The following is a 16,349-nucleotide window of genomic DNA, read 5'->3' as shown; positions in this document are numbered from 1 at the left end:
TGCTCAAATTCTTTCTAAGCTATGTCTATTATTCGTCTCTATATACTACTTCAAACTTACTGTGTCTTCGCAAATGCTCTAGGGACCACCAAGCATTTCTGCATAATATCATAGGCAAAAGCAGAGCTATTAATTTATTAGCACACGAGGTATCATTTCCCTCCAGAGCTTAAAAGCTTCAAAAGGAAATCTGCATTCTCATAAAACAGCTCTTACAATGAGCAACAAATGGTTATGAAAAAGCACCAACTTGTTTAACATTAAAGAACATTGTTCTTGTCTTAAAACAGGATCACAGTGAGAAAGGAAGAAGAAACAAAATTCATTGTGAATAATTAGCTACCTTTGTCTGTCTGTCTCTCTCATATATGTATATACTACATAAATAAAACACCTGGCTGTGTTCAGGGCTTAGTTCTCACTTCTGGCAGTGCTCAGGAGACCATATGTGGTGGTGAGGAGTGAACCCGGTTTGACCATGTGCAAGGCCAGAGCTTCACCCATTGTACTATCTCTCTGGCTCCCCTTCTGATATTTTAAGCAAAAACCACTGAGGTCAAATTAACTTAGACTTTGCACAGCATCATCATCACCTTCGTGATGTCATAGATTCAGGGACTGGATTTTTTCCCTTTTAACCTTCACCAACAACAGGGCAATAAAGACTCTGCACTCTAAACATTCCTTCTGTGTTTATCTCGGGGTTACTAACACTGGGAGATGCTGGAACGAGATGTTCTGTACATCCGACATAAAGAAATAGTTGACGAACAAGCACTTCAGATGTGTTTTTCTCATTTCATCTTTCTTAAACAGGAACCTTAACATTATTAGGTATCCAAGACCTCATATGGGGCATCTAAATTCAGACTTCAACGATGGGCTTGAAGAATTTTCCGAAGTTATTACACTTACGAATAGCTAATAGCAAATTCCTCTGACAAACCATTTGAGGACATTAAAGCAATGACTAAAGCATTTATCTTTTCAAAATGAAATTCAAGTGCGGGCAAAACCAGCGATGATATCTCATATGGATCCATGCAATAGTTAAAAAGAAATCTAAATGAGAAAACTTAATGTACAGCTCTTCAACTATGTAAGGGAAGAAAGGAGCAGCTCTGATGTGGTACTGGAAAAAACTTGAAAGGGGTTATACGAAGCACAATTTCCTGGAAAGCGATCAAAAAGAGAACGGTGTGTGGGGCGGGGGGGCGGGGGGGAGAGGGGGAATGACTAAATATTCAAACTCACACATACCTTCTGAAAGATTCTCTACAAGCCATGCCATGCAGCATTCTGTTGTCTGGGCACCCCGAGAAACATTAGTTTGGCACTGCCTCAGGGGGTTGTCCTGGGAATCGTGCCATTTAATGTTCTTTTGAATATTTGGTGGAAGAAGGTGAGCTCTAAGTAGAAAAGCTCTGTAAAACCTGGCTAAAAAGAGGCCCTGGGGAAGTCTACGGCAGTTAAAGTGCTTGCCTTGCAGACAAGCACTCTGGTTTGAATCCCCATATCCCCTGAAGATTGCCAGGAGTAAACCAGAAACACCACCGGCTGTGGTCCAGATCCCACCACCCAAAAAAAATAGTCTAAAGAGAAAAGTGCTTGGCAGTGATGGGAGTGGAGATTAGATCCTCTAGTCATCTTACCACAAAGGCAACAAAGACCAAAGTCAACTCTAGCAAAAGTGCCCAACTGATGTCATTCTTCTCGATTATGTTCCTGTTTTCAAAGATACAGGTTACTCAGGCTCAAGAGAAAAAAGAAGCCCTCAAATATCCTCAACTGTGGACAAGCCAATGCCAAGACTATATAAAGATAGAAAATACTGCAAGATACAGATTAGCTGATCTAAGTTATTACAAAAGATCAAAGGGGTATGGGGGGGTGGAGGGGCGAAGAGGGAACCACAGACTATGACCCAACACATTTGGTTTATTTTGTTCTGAATACCAAACTCAAGTTCTTCCTCTTTCTTTCTCTTAGCAGAAATGATGTCCTTTTTAAAATAATCCATACAGCAACTGGGGCACATTTTCTGAGTATTTTCTGTCTGATAATTTGCACTGTAGATATGACATATAAGTCCTTGCAAGCCAATCTCTTGCCTTTGCTGCATTTCTGCCAGAGTTACAGACTCTCAGCAAGTATCTGTTAAGGCAATGGAGTGCAGCATTAAAGAACGTCAGCTCTGCCATCTCAGAATGTCCAAGTTTTAGAGCCTGACTCTACTATTCACTTTGTAACATTAGGGAAAGTACTAGTTATGTGTAAAATTCACATCCGTTATAACCCTGAAGAGTAACATTATGGTATGGATTAAATTAGATAATGCATGTAGTAGGTTTAGCAATTTTTGGCATACAGACAGGGGGTTAGTGTCAGCTAGTAATCACAGTACTAAGGCTGACAGGACACTCACAAATGAACTAATAAATAGCTGACAGAGAAGTCAAGACTATAGTAAAAGCAAAAGGGATCTACAATCAGGGTTTTCCTTTTCAATCAATGACAAAAATTTCCCTACGATGTGGGAGCCAGAGCAATTGTACAGAGGGTAGGGCATTTGCTTTGCATGCGGCCGGCCTGGGTTCAATCTCCAGCATCCCATATGGTACCCCAGCACCGCTAGGAGTGATTCCTGAGTGCAAAGCCAGGAGTAACCCCTGAGCATCGCTGGGTGTGACCTAAAATGCCAAAAAAAAAAAAAAAAAAAAAAAAGAATTCTCTAGGATGTAAGACTCTCCTATTTAGATGAACTAGAGGATATCCTGTCCAATAAATTTTCCAGCAAACAAGTACTTCTTCACATAATTATTCCCCAAATATTGCCTGGTAAGAGATGAGTTGGAGGAAGCAACATCTGACCAGGCAGGATGCTGATTTGTTATTTTTCAGGAAAAGTCTTTGATCCTCGAATGCCAAATCTTTCTCTTTAAAGAAGAGAGGGTGTGTATGTATGTGTGTGTGTGTGTGTGTGTGTGTGTGTGTGTGTGTGTGTGTTGGGCAAGGCCAGAATCCTGGTGTGTGGACAGGGCAGAGGTTAAGGCTTGTCCTACATGTACAGACCCAGGTGTGACCCAATTACTGCCAGGGGTTACTCCTGAGCACAGAGCCAGGAATAGTCCTGGTGCACTAATGGGTGTGGCTCAACCATTCCCTATTAAGTATTTTAAAAAGTATATATACACATACATACATATGAATATATACACATATATACATATGTGTATGTATATATATATACACACACATACATATATATGTATATATATGAAACTCCCTTGCTCCTCTATCATGCTTAAGAAGCCCTCTTCATCACACTTGACCTTTGCTTAAGATCCATATGAAGCTGAGATGAAAGTGAGAATTTTAAACTGGATTTAGGAGTACACCCTCACCGCAAATTCCTACCAACTGGAGAGAACTCTGCCTTCTGTTGACAGGACTTAAGCTTCAGAGGCTGGGCACCGCCCAAGGATGGATAAATCAAACCACTTAGTACTCCTTCCATAGTCTGGGCCACTGAGCCCCTTTCCACCTGACTTGAACTAAACAGAACAAACAGTCCTCATTTGGAAAAGACTGTTCTAACTAATCTGCTTTGCCTCACTGGAGTGCTTTTTAAAAGGCAGTGGCCAAATATCCTAGGTCAGAGGCGTTTATTTGCATTAAATTCGTACTGGCAGTTTAAACATGCTAAAGGGGTTCTAAGCTGGGCTGGGCTCTGTGGAGGCTAGATTAGCATATCTGCAAGCAGGCATGGGCAAGTGCATCTGCAAAGGCCATAGGCAAGTGGGTGGTTGTGAGTGATTATATCTTATAAAGATACAGCGTACTCTATGTTCATCGTGAACAGGCTTTGATTAAAAAAAAATCGCTACCATTATCAGTATTGTGAACCACAGTGTCTAAAAAACAATTTTTAAAAAAGTTACAATCAAGGGGCCAGAGTGACAGCGCAGTGGGTAGGGCGCTTGCCTTGCACTTGACAGCAACCTGAATTCGATCCCCAGCATCCCATATGGTCCCCCTGAGCCCAACTAAAAACGATTCCTGAGTGCAGAGCCAAGAAAGTAATCCCCGAGCACATCGATGTGTGTGGCCCCAAAGCAAACGGACACAATTTAAAGTTACAATCACATCCAGGCTTTCCACGCTAACCCCCACCCGCTCCTAAACATGTGGGCTGGTAGTCTCACCTCTCAACACGGATTTGAGGTTGAGCTTGGCTTGCCGGTGCAGGTCCTCCACGCAGGGGGGTCTGGTGCTGGGCAGGAACACATTCTCCTGCTGGTGCCACGGAGCTGTGTAGTGGACAGTCCATCTGCTCTCCTCATCTAGGTTGGAAACCGCTGCAGAGAGAGAAAGAGAAAGTCAGGTGTCAGGCAAGCGCAGTTGGCTCTAGTGGTCCTCCACGGATGGAGCCCAACACAGCCAGGGACGATGGCGCAAATGCCAAATGCCCCCACATCCTCTCAGCTTCCAGGGGGCTCTTGTGCTTTGTCTCCATGGGGAAAACTGGAGCTGTCCACCTCCCTCCCACCCTGCAGTGTCTCGGTTGAACTGTCTGCTCAGCTTCCTGGCATTTCACAGGCTTCCCCTTGCTCTACCGTTTGAAAATGCTGGAGAAACACCGAGAGATCTGCCCTGCCCGCTTCCCATCAGCAAAGCAAATCGCGATTCCCTCACTGAGCCACACAGCACCATCGCAGCAGGAAACACTGGTTTGATAAGAGAGAAACAAATACACACAGGGCCTGAGCAATAGGACCGCGGGTATGTTGCTTGTTTGCCCTGTACGCTGCCGATGCGAGTTCCATAGGGTCCCTCGAATCCCACCAGAAGTGATCCCTGAGCACAGAGCCGGGATTAAGAGCACTGCTGGGTGGGACCCCAAAACCAAAACTAAACCAAACCAAATCCATACACACATTGAGGAGGATAAACAAGGCACTAGGAAGTTTGGGAGGGGAGGAACGGGGGATAGAAGGTGTGTTCCCACAAGAGAAAGTACAACGGGTAGTCCCGTTTGCAGCCCACCCCTGCATGTGGTCACCAGGAGTGGTCCTTAAGACCCGAGTACCACTGAAAATAGCCTTCAAACAAAATTCTACAAAAGGAGTCCAGAGCCTTGACTAGACTCACCAGAGCCATATCTCTGACTCTAGATGCAACTAAAAAAATTAAATATAATATTCAATGTGATACATTTAAGCAGCTGGAGCGATAGCACAGCGGGTAGGGCGTTCGCCTTACAAGCGGCCAACATGGCCGACCCGAGTTCGATTCCTCTGCCCCTCTCGGAGAGCCCGGCAAGCTACCGAGAGTATTCGATATGCCAGACACAGTAACAACAAAGTCTCCAATGGAGACGTTACTGGGCCCGCTCGAGCAAATCGACGATCAACGGGAGGGCCTTTACCTTTTTACCTTTACATTTAAGCAGCATAGCCAATAGAGCGGAAGTCAACAGACTATCAACACCAGGGGAAACATCTCAGCATTTAGAAACTCAAATGAACGAATCATATGAAGTCTTCTGCAGTGACTACAGAGACCCACCTCCTAACACCACTATTTTTTTTTAAGTTGTATTGGATCACCATGAGATGCAGTTACAAACTTGCATGATTGCGTTTCAGTCAAACAATGCTTGAGCACCCATCTCTCCACCAGTGCACATTTTATACCACCATTGTCCCCAGTTTCCCATCCTCCATCCCCACCCTACCCCACACCCTCCCTCTGTGGTAAGTACATCCTTCTTACTCTCTCTCTTAATTTGGGGCATTATGATTTGCAATCTAGACAGAAAGAGGTAATCATATTTGGTCCTTGGTCTACTTTCAGCACACATCCTTCATCCCAAGCGATCCCTCCATCATTTACTTAGTGGCCCCTTCTCTGTCCCGCTGCCTTTCCCCCAGCACGTGGGGCTGGCTTCCAAACCATGGTGTGATCCTCCTGGCCCTTACTGTCCTTAGGTGTTAGTCTCATATCATGCTACTTTATATTCCTCAAATGAGTGCAGTCATTCTGTTTGTCCTTCCTAACACCACTTCTTAAAGGGCACTGCATCCTCACTGCATTGCTCAACCACAAACACAACACACAAACGGAAAAAGGCCAGTTAGATTTTCTGCTTTTAATGTTGCCAAAGAAAGCTTATCCATAAGGCTGCTACAATTCAAATAGGTGAAATGCTCATCACTCCTGTTGAACACGCTTTTCTGGGCACCTATAATTATCAATGTTGATACAAAAAGCCAAGTTATCTACTGTTTACTTTTCTGAGACTCTCACAGAGTGGAAATTACTAGAGATCCTGCAAAGAGAATCCGCAGCCAATTACAGTGCTTTCGTGCGGACGGCCGTGCAATTGCTAAGACTGAACCGCCACCCTTCAGAATGGAACGGTATTGAAAACAGAAACGCTCCGCGATCAGCCCACCAGGAATCAGATCCCGAGAGGGGTGTTCGAGTGTGTGATCACACCATCAGCCCTTCTGTTCGGCTCCCAACTGGCTGCCACGCAAGAACAGTTGTCTCTTCCCTGGCGTAGCTCACTCTTGCCAGGACAGATTTTCGTCAACTCGTCCAGAGACAGCCTCAAAGCAAGAGAGCAGCAGAAAATGAGCCCCAAGTGCTGGCTTTGTTGCTCTCCCCAAAGCGTCTCTTAGCAGTGATGCTCCTACCCAGACACTGGATCAAAACTAAGCTGGTAACTATGTACAAAGAAAACTATGTACAGGGACGAAATTATACTTTCCAAGGAAGGACGGAGCACGCCTGGGTTAAAGAAGTCAAAAACCAGGCCAAGTACACAAAGAAGTCACTCCACAAAAGGTGCCCGCTTTCCAACAACAACCTCTGAGCTGTGTAGACAGTGTGTCTTTGAGCTCTTAAATACACAACAGAGAAGCCCAAAGAGTTGTGAAGGAACATCCCACCAAAAACGAAGGGCAGACTACACAGAAGCTTCCTACATAATTAGCAAAACACTAACATATATATATATATACTTTCTGAGGGTAGGAGGTGGGGGGGGGGGTCGTTAGGGAGAAACAACATCAAGACAAGAGTTTGTTTTTTTTCTTTTAATCCCTTTTCTTCAAAAGACATTTTTCTTTCCTTTATTGGAGAAGCACAAAAGAAATGAGTTCAGCTAAAAGCCCAACCATCAATAAAGAAGACAAGCTTAAGATCACATAAGTCTGCCCTGGAGTTAGAGAAGTCTGAGGTATGCAGACAACCTGGGAAAAACTCAGCGGGGGCTCTAAGGTTCTGTGCGCTCGCTCGCTCCCATTCCGTCTCTCTGAACAAGACAAGCCTCACGCCAGGCGCGTGCCCGCCACACACACAGACACAGACAAGGAGCAAAGGGTCCACTTACGTTTCTTCTGAAAAAGTTTAAAGAAAGACTTGATCTTGGCATTAATGAAAACCACCATTTCCAAGTTGCCCACACAGAGCTTAGGGACTTCGACGGTTCACCGGCTGCAGCTTCTTCCAGATTCTAACTTTCTTCCTCCAATCTCCAATCCTCATTAGACATCTGAGGGGGGTGGGGGTGGGGGGGAGCTGGTGGATGGGTGGAGGTAGTCACAGTCACAAACCCTGAGCAGTCCTGGAAGCCGGAAAGCACCCAGTGAAACCTAATCTGGAAGGCTCCGAGTCTCCCAGGACGACAAGAAAGGGAAAGCCAATCACCGTCTGGAGTCGCAGGAGAGCCGCAAGGAGCGTTCTGCCTCTGTGCTCACTCATTCGCTTTTCTCTCCAACACACCAGAAGTTTCTCCTTTCTGGAGTTGGCAAACACAGTGCAGAGTTTCCTTCATTGGCAGCCAAGGTGAAGCCAAGGTGTTTTCAATTTTCACACGGCCCCTCGGAACTTCCAGACGGTTTTAGTGGGGCTGAGGCGACTCCTGGCAAGTCCACATTAAGTCTTTGACTGCCCAGTTAATTCGAGCATATGGGGGGGGTCGGGGGAGCCCAGACTATTGTTTCCCAGACCACGCCCCTGCACTCTGCCTCCCACACCAAAGGAACCTTTAAACCCAGTAAAACTACAATAGGAATCTCCATGGGAGCTGTGAATGATGACTCAGCTGTATTTGCCTGAGAATTAGTACACCCAGTCTCTTACCCAGGTTTTTAATCCTCCCCCCTCCTCCCGCGATGGATAATCAGGACTGTAACACAGCAAATCACATCAAGCACAGTGCAGCTAAACTGCCACAACTCTCTCTCTCTCTCTCTCTCTCTCTCTCTCTCACACACACACACACACACACACACACACACACGCACACGCACACGCATGCACAACTTCCCTACTCCACAAACTAAATTAGAGAAACAATTGCGTAAGTATGCACTTTAATTAGCATCTAAAAACCTTTAACTTGTCTACCACCCCAGTAATTTCACACAAATCTTACTCGGCTTGCTTTCCAGTGACTATAGGGCATTGAATTCTGGTCTTCCTAATCACCAATCACCCATTTTCATTTAGTCAAAGAGAACTGGGAAACACAAATAGAAGCATTAGAGATAAAGCAGACTAGAAGATCATATTTCCGGATAAAAGAACAAAACAGGAAAGAATACAGGTGGAAAAATCCTAAGAGACAAAAGAAAAGAATATCTTACACGTCTCTCCCACCTCTCTCCTCACCAACCCCCCCCTCTCCCCCCCCCCCACCTTCATGGCTAGTTATTTAAACCAACTAGACAACCTTTTATTTCATAGCTTTGGGCCACACTTGTAAATGAGTGGAAAAATGTCATAATCCACTAATTCAAAACATTTAGACTATAACTAAAGCTCTTAGTCAAAGAAAAAAATACGTATGGGGGGGGGTTACCCTCCGGGGATAATCATATTGGGATGACTCCTCCCCAAATCTCCCCAAAGGCCCTTCTTTTTTTTTTTTTGGAAAAACAAAAACAAAGCCAACAAATGACAACAATAACAAAACTCACAGTCCCCTGGGCCCACCAGGAGTGACCCCTGAGTGTATGGTCAAGTCTATAAGCCCTGAGCATTCCTGGGTGTGCGCCCCTCCCCCACCTCAGCCCCAAGTGCACATATTATCAAATACCAGACATCATATCACAGATTTCCAATTTGTGTTCTTTCATCCTAGATATAAATTTTTGTTTATTATTTTTTTTTCTTTTTGGGTCACACCCGACAATATACAAGGGTTACTCCTGGCTTTGCACTCAGGAATTACCCCTAGTAGTGCTCAGGGGACCATATGGAATGCTGGGAATCGAACCCAGGTCGGCCGTGTGCAAGGCAAATGTCCTACCCGTTGTGCTATTGCTCCAGCCCCGATATAAATTTTTATTTTATTATTATTATTTTTTTGATTTTTGGGTCACACCTGGCAATGCACAGGGACCACTCCTGGCTCATGCACTCAGGAATTACTCCTGGCGGTGCTCAGGGGACCACATGGGACGCCCGGAATCGAACCTGGGTTGGCCGCGTGCAAGGCAAACGCCCTATCCGCTGTGCTATCGCTCCAGCCCCCGATATAAATTTTTAAAGTAATTAGAAGGACAGATGGCAAATGAGAATGACGAAGACTGTAAATTAAAGTATATAGCTGCTTCAAATTAGGTAGCAGAGTTCCCCTTAGAAAACAAATCTTTTCCATACACACAACAACGGCTACTAAGTGTTAATTCATTCACTTAAAAGGCAGTGAGTGAGCTGATACCAAGAGCCACTGGGGAGAAGCCTGCCTGAGTGGAGTTCATTGTACTTGATGATCAACCCCAATCACCTGGTAGATGAGAAGGTGGTGGACAAATTGGATAAAAGAAAGTGTGGAGTAGATTAAGGGAGTGTGTGGGGGGCGAGGGCAGGGAGGCACAGTAGTAAAGAGACGAGCACTTCAGTAAGGACTGAGTCGATGCTCTTTTGTTTTGAAAAAGTTAACCTCAGTAAAAGTCTCATAGGCACCTGGAATCACTTTCTGTGTCACTCCACACTGTGGCATATTAAGTGGCCACATGCTGTAAAGACCACATGAGTCTGGTCAGCCTGTGGGCAGAACACAGTCCACGAGACCGCAACATTCAACGGACCTTCCTCCTCTAGGTATCCTTCCACCTGCGTCATCGCACTGTCACACCAGATCTTTCTTTTATTTTTCTGCGCCCTCCCCCCGACCCCACCTCTTTCTCTCTCCCGATCCTTCTAATTATCTTTCAAACTATGTGCAGATCTTAGGGACACGCCTCATATACGCTCAATATGGGTTTGAGTCTTAGCATCACATGAACCCCCGTGGACTGCAGGGCATTGTCCAAGAAGCCCCTAGCACTGTGGCCAGGGTATCCTTGGCACTGCACTGCCAAGCAGCATTGCATCCTTGGAGCTCTGTGTTGAACCCATGGTCAAGTTGGTCAAGAACTGCCGGTGGCTAATGTCCTGGACCTTCTGAGCACTACTTGGGAGTCTCCTGCCTTTTCCCCATCCACCCTGACAAATGCTGACAGGAGCCATGATGGTTTGCATATGCCAAAATCAAAAGAGCACTGTAATGTGACTTCCATTGAATGTGGATGCTTCCACATCATCATCAAGTCAACAAATACGAACATCAAACCAGGATGCCAAGACAGACTGCACCTGCTAAGAACCACCTTCCGAGCTTCAGTAATACTTGCAAAGCTCACTGCTCCTTCTCTGGATCTGACAAATGCTTAACATGCTTCAAAGAGCCAGTCCTTGGGCCTCTGCTCTATTCTAGTGACTTATTCCTCCTCAGACCATAGATGACGTTCACTTATTCCTCCTCAGACCATATATGACGTTCAGGGCTAAGGCTGGAGCCAGCAAAGATAAGGCTCTTTGGCCAAATCCAATGGACCATTTGGGGGGCTGGAGTGATAGCACAGCAGGTAGGGCATTTGCCTTGCATGCGGCCCGACCCGGGTTCGATCCCCAGCATCCCATATGGTCCCCTGAGCATGGCCAGGAGTAGTTCCTGAGTACATGAACCAGGAGTAACCCCTGAGCATCGCCAGGTGTGACCCAAAAAGAAAAAAAAACACAAAAACAATGGACCATTTGGAAAGGATGGGGTGGGGGGAATGAAAAAGAGAGGACAATACTTCATGACATGTGAACAATGATAAAGCACATTAGTTTCTGTGTATGACAGTAATGCTGTAAGATGGGGGTTTTCAACTGGGGCCCCTTGTGGGCCCTCAGGATATTCCATAGGAACCTCAGGTAAAAAAGTCAAGTAAATGGTGGACATGATACAGCAGGACACAGAGGGGTCATGGTTGGGGGAAAGCCGAAACCCAGCCGGACGTGCTGGATGCAGTCATGGTTGTCCTGTCATGGACTGTCATGGACAGTCATGGTTGGACTGTCCGCGACTGCTCCCAGGCTATAATGTGACAGAAGAACTGGGTGGCCGTGAGCATGGTCACGAGGCCAGCAAAGCTGAAAAACCCTTCCTCTCTGGGCAAGAGGGAAAGACTGCTGGCTGTGAATTGAGTGCTTGCCTCTAAGTGCTGTGCTACAGTCTCATTTGTCATTTGTCTGTCCTCTGTTGCATACTGCTGGTCTCAACTCAAATTTCACATGATCTCAGTGTCTGAACTAGGTCCCATTTAAGCCAGTTGGTGTAAAACCCCCTCACCCCCCCCCCCCCCCCACACACACACGCCCCAGCTGCCTCTCATGAACTTTCACATTTCTATGAGGGCTATGGTCAATTCTTTAATGAACCAGATGGGCAAATTTAATCTCCCAGCTGAAAAATGAGCAAACCAAGCTGGAGAGCTAATGCAGATAGGAGCAAGGAGGAGATTCAGAACGCCTGAGCCCTCTTCCATGAGCACTGCTGAGACCTGGAAAGATGTCACTGGGCTAAGGTACTCACACAAACGTCACTTTTAAGATTCATAGTTAAAAAAAAAAGTCACTGTTCTCACAGTCAACGTTTGTCAACAAAAACACAGTTGAATATTGCCCGGTGCAATACATTCTAACTTGCTTGAATAATCACAATCTCAAAACACAGGACTGTGAAATTCTATGCTTACTCCTATTCTACAAATATTTGTACCTTGTTCATCAAGCTGCGACATTTCTACTTTACATTTCACTGAAGTGAAACCATATTTCTAGCCGACATTTACCGACTCTCTGCTAGTTTCTCCAATTATGGGACTACATTGCAAGAATACCTATCACATACCAGCAAACAGATACGAAAATATCTGAAAGTAATACACATCCTTAAAAAAATCTGAATTTTATTGTATGTTTATGCTCACTCATTTGGCAATATTTGAGATAGACATCTGGTTAAAAGCCAGTGATGAAAGTTTGTAAATCTGTAACTGTATCTTACGGTGATTCATTAAAAAAAAATACGAAAAAAAAAAAGCCAACGATGATCATTCACTGGCCCCAGGAAGGTCGGAGTGCAGGGGGGTGACACGCCCAAAGAGATAAAAATAATAAAATGACGAGGAGTGCAGGGCGGTTGATAAGGCCATAATGTGAACAGGAGTCATGACAAAGGGCAAGAATCCTGTCTGGCAGACAAATGGCTGAGAACAGGGGGAGGGAGGTGTGCTAAGGAGAAACAGTCAGTAGACACCAGGCAGGCGATGGGGGTGGGTGAGCGCTTCTAGCACATTCTATGATGGAAGGTGGTGAGACAGGCCGCCTTGGAGGGTATCTGATCTAGTTCGTTGTCAGGAAGATGAGCAGGTAAGCTGGGATGTTATAGAGGGTGTTTAAGAGGGTAAGCTCCATGACCAGGTGGTGGCTGGCTGAGAAGCTGGAGAAAGGAGTCAGCCCCGCCCAAGGTCAGAGGTCAGAGTCAAGGATGCTCTAGATGGGGGACTTCCTCTAACTGCTTGGTCTTATTAGTCTGGCTTGCAGGTTTCTGAAACCACCTCTACCTTAGTTATAAGTTTAAAAGTTAAATCCTGGCTACTTAATGAATGTGCAATTACCACCCATGCTTCCATCTTCAGTAGTACAGCCATATATGAACTTTTTACTGATGGAAAAACAATTACAGGTCTCAACCAAACACACAGATATGGTGCCTTAGATAATGCTTCCATGCTCCCTCTAACCTCTTCTCCTTTTCCCCATCTCCCTTTACAAAAAGTTTTGGGTCTTCCTCAATTCAGGACATGAAGTCACAACACTGAAATCTTTTGTCTGAGTCAAAAACTTTCACATTGTTAACTACTGGGTTGTGTCTGATTTTGGTTTTTGGTTATTATCCTTGGTGGTGGTAGGTTGGAGTGATAGCACAGTGGGCTGACCCAGGTCTGATTCCTTCATCCCTCTCGGAGAGCCCGACAAGCTACCAAGAGTATCCCGCCCACACGGCAGTGCCTGGCAAGCTCCCTGTGGCATATTCGATATGCCAAACACAGTAACAAGTCTCACAATGGAGTTGTTACTGGTGCCCACTGAAGCAAATTGATGAACAACGGGAGGACAGTGCTACAGTGCTAACCTTGGTAGTGCTCATGGTTTACTCCTGGCTCTGTGCTCAGGGGTCACACTGGGTGCAGCTAGGAGGATACGGGGTCCCAGAGATTGAACCTGGAACAGCTGGGTGCAAGACCAAGCACTTATCTACTGTACTCTCTCTCCAGCCCCAGTGACAATCATTCCAAATGTTGTGCAAGGAATTATATACAGAAATGATATACAGTTATGTCATAGAAACCCATTTTGAATAAAATTCAAATCTCCAATCAAGTGATAATACGATACATGGTTAAGTAAAACTCACTGCAGGTTTTCTAAGTTGGAAAGAGAAGGAAGGGAAAGAAAAACCAGATAGTACAATTTCTATTCAGAATTTTCTTTTGGGGTGGGGAGGGAAGGTTGGGCCACACCTGACAGTGTTCAGGGGACAGTATTTGGTGCCATGGACCAAACCTGAGTTGTCCTTATGTAAGGCAAGTGCCTTATCTGCTGTGCTCTCTTTCAAGTCAGTAATAATCTCCAAATGATCGTCTTAAGCATTTCTCAAAGAAATGAAAACCTCTTCAAAATAACAAGTTTCCTTTTCCTTTCCTTTCTGGCAACTGTGCTCTTATTGATCACTGATGTATTTTAGGCTTTTTGTTTTGTTTTGATTTTTGGTTTTATAGCCATTCCTGATGGTGTTCAGTGCTTTCTCCTGGCTCTGCACTCAGGGATCACTCCTGGTGGGGCGCAGGGAACATACAGGGTCCTGGGGAATCAAGTTGGTTTGGCCATGTCGAAGGCAAACCTTATCTACTACACTCTCTCTCCAGCCAATATTTTCGGTTACTTTTTAAAAATTAAGCTGGACCTCTGAAATATAGGATTAAGTTATTTAACTCTGTATTCTCTTTATGCAAGGTAAAAATGTATAGAGAGGTATTTTACATTCTTATGAGAACATAAAGATATTATTTTTAGTGGATGGTAAAAATATTTGAAATACATTATTTTAAATCCATAGACACACCAAATGGTTCTTATGCTTTTCAAACTTGTTGGTGCATTTTGGAAATATCACAGAAGAAAGTATTAAGTATGAACCCCCAATACCTATAAGACAAAATTCAATACTTAGTAGTGAGAGATTTAAGAAATTAAGAAAAACTGCAGACATAATCTACTTAAGACGCATTTAAATAAGATCTTACTAGCAGCTTATGACTACCCTCGATGTATTAAGGAATAAAATCTTCTCATGACTAAGTTTTAGAAGTAATAATTATGTTTCAAACTTTATAAACACTTTCACATTGCAATTATGTGCAGTCTATTACTCTTACAGATAAAAATAACAATCATTATTGAAGTTGCCAAGCAAACTCGTAACATAGCAGAAGAATTAATAAGCAATAAATGGGTAAATAAGAGTAAACTCTGAAATTATGGTTGCTAGATAAAACACTGGATGTCTAAATTACACTGAAGTTTGGAGAATAATTTATAAATTAAATATATCTAAATCAACCATATAGAATATACCTACAGTAAAATTACTTTATCTAAAATACAAATACAGTTGTATGCCGCTGAAGCTGACAACACTTGGAGTATAAATTTTACAGATCTGAAAGAATCTTTGTATAGCACTTGAAGAAAATAGTCTGATCACTATCCAGGAAGAATAAAAATTACACTTGCATGTGACTATGGAACTTAAAAAAAATGTAGTAAAATTTGTTAGTCCGAGTGTATTGTATGGTATTAAAAGTAAGTCTTTCAAGACTGGAGCAACAGCATAGCGGGTAGGGCATTTGTCTTGCACACAGCCGACCGGGCCGACACGGGCCGACACAGGTCCGATTCCTCCAACCCTCTTGGAGAGCCCGGTGAGCTACCTAGAGTCTTCCACCTGCACAGCAGGGCCTGGCAAACTCCCGGTGACGTATTTGATATGAAAACACAGTAACAACAAGTCTCACAATGGAGATGATACTGGGCCTGTTGGAGGAATTTGATGAACAACAGGAGGACAGTGCTACAGTACTACAGTGCTTTCATGGGTCAAAAAGACAAGAGTGTAGAGCATGTGCTCTTCATAGCTCAGGTTCAATCCCTGGTACCCCTGGTGGATCCTGACCATCCCCAGGTGTGATCCCAAATCCCCCAAGATCTATGTATACAGTAACTTCTACTCTTCCCTGATTTCTCTGGCAGTGCTAGAGTCAGAAGATCTGCTCTCTAAGGAGCCCGTGCACACGGGAGAAGCCGCCTGGGACCTGCCCATCTGGCATACCCTATGGGACAACAGATGCAATCAATGGCTGAGAATGAACTTCATCTATAGCCAGGTCAAGTCAAACATTTAAAAAAAATTTTTTTTTAAATTGAATCTCTGTAAGCTACACTTACAAAGCTTTCATGTTTGAGTTTCAGTCATACAATGATTAAACACCCATCCCTCCACCAGGTACATTTTCTATCACCAATGTTCCCAGTATTCCCACCCCCAGTCCCATACTCCCCGTGCCTCTATGGCAGACAACTGGCCTCCCTCTCTCTGTCTCTCTACTTATGGGCATTATGGTTTGTACAGATTACAGATAATGAGAGGCCATCATGTTTCATCCTTTATCTACTTTCAACACACATCTCCCATCCTGAGTGATCCCTCCAACCATCATTGACTTAGTGATTTCTTCTCTATTCCAGCTGCCTTCTCCCCCCCAGCTCATGAGGCAGGCTTCCAACCCTGAAGTAATCTTCCTGGCCCTTGTCTCTACTGTTCTTGGGTATTGGTCTTATTAGTCTCTTACTATGATATTTTGTATTCCACAAATGAATGCAGTCATTCTACATCTGTC

General features: G+C 44.4%; 1 protein-coding gene across 1 annotated transcript in view; it reads right to left on the bottom strand.

Annotated features, from left to right (window-relative positions):
- NHSL1 (NHS like 1) overlaps positions 1 to 7,475 on the bottom strand; it is a 74,333-nt gene extending 66,858 nt beyond the window's left edge. The window contains exons 1-2 of the mRNA XM_056126357.1: positions 7,400 to 7,475; positions 4,206 to 4,358 (exon numbers count right to left, since the gene is read on the bottom strand). Coding sequence (XP_055982332.1) covers positions 4,206 to 4,358; positions 7,400 to 7,457 — 211 coding nt within the window. The 5' untranslated portion in view covers positions 7,458 to 7,475. The remainder of the gene's footprint in view (positions 1 to 4,205; positions 4,359 to 7,399) is intronic.
- Between the last annotated feature and the right edge of the window lie 8,874 nt (positions 7,476 to 16,349).

This window comes from Sorex fumeus, unplaced genomic scaffold, assembly GCF_029834395.1.
Source record: "Sorex fumeus unplaced genomic scaffold, SorFum_2.1 ptg000061l, whole genome shotgun sequence".
NCBI lineage: Eukaryota > Metazoa > Chordata > Mammalia > Eulipotyphla > Soricidae > Sorex > Sorex fumeus.
Note: the sequence above shows the minus strand (reverse complement) of the source record. Positions and strands in the feature narration are given on the sequence as shown.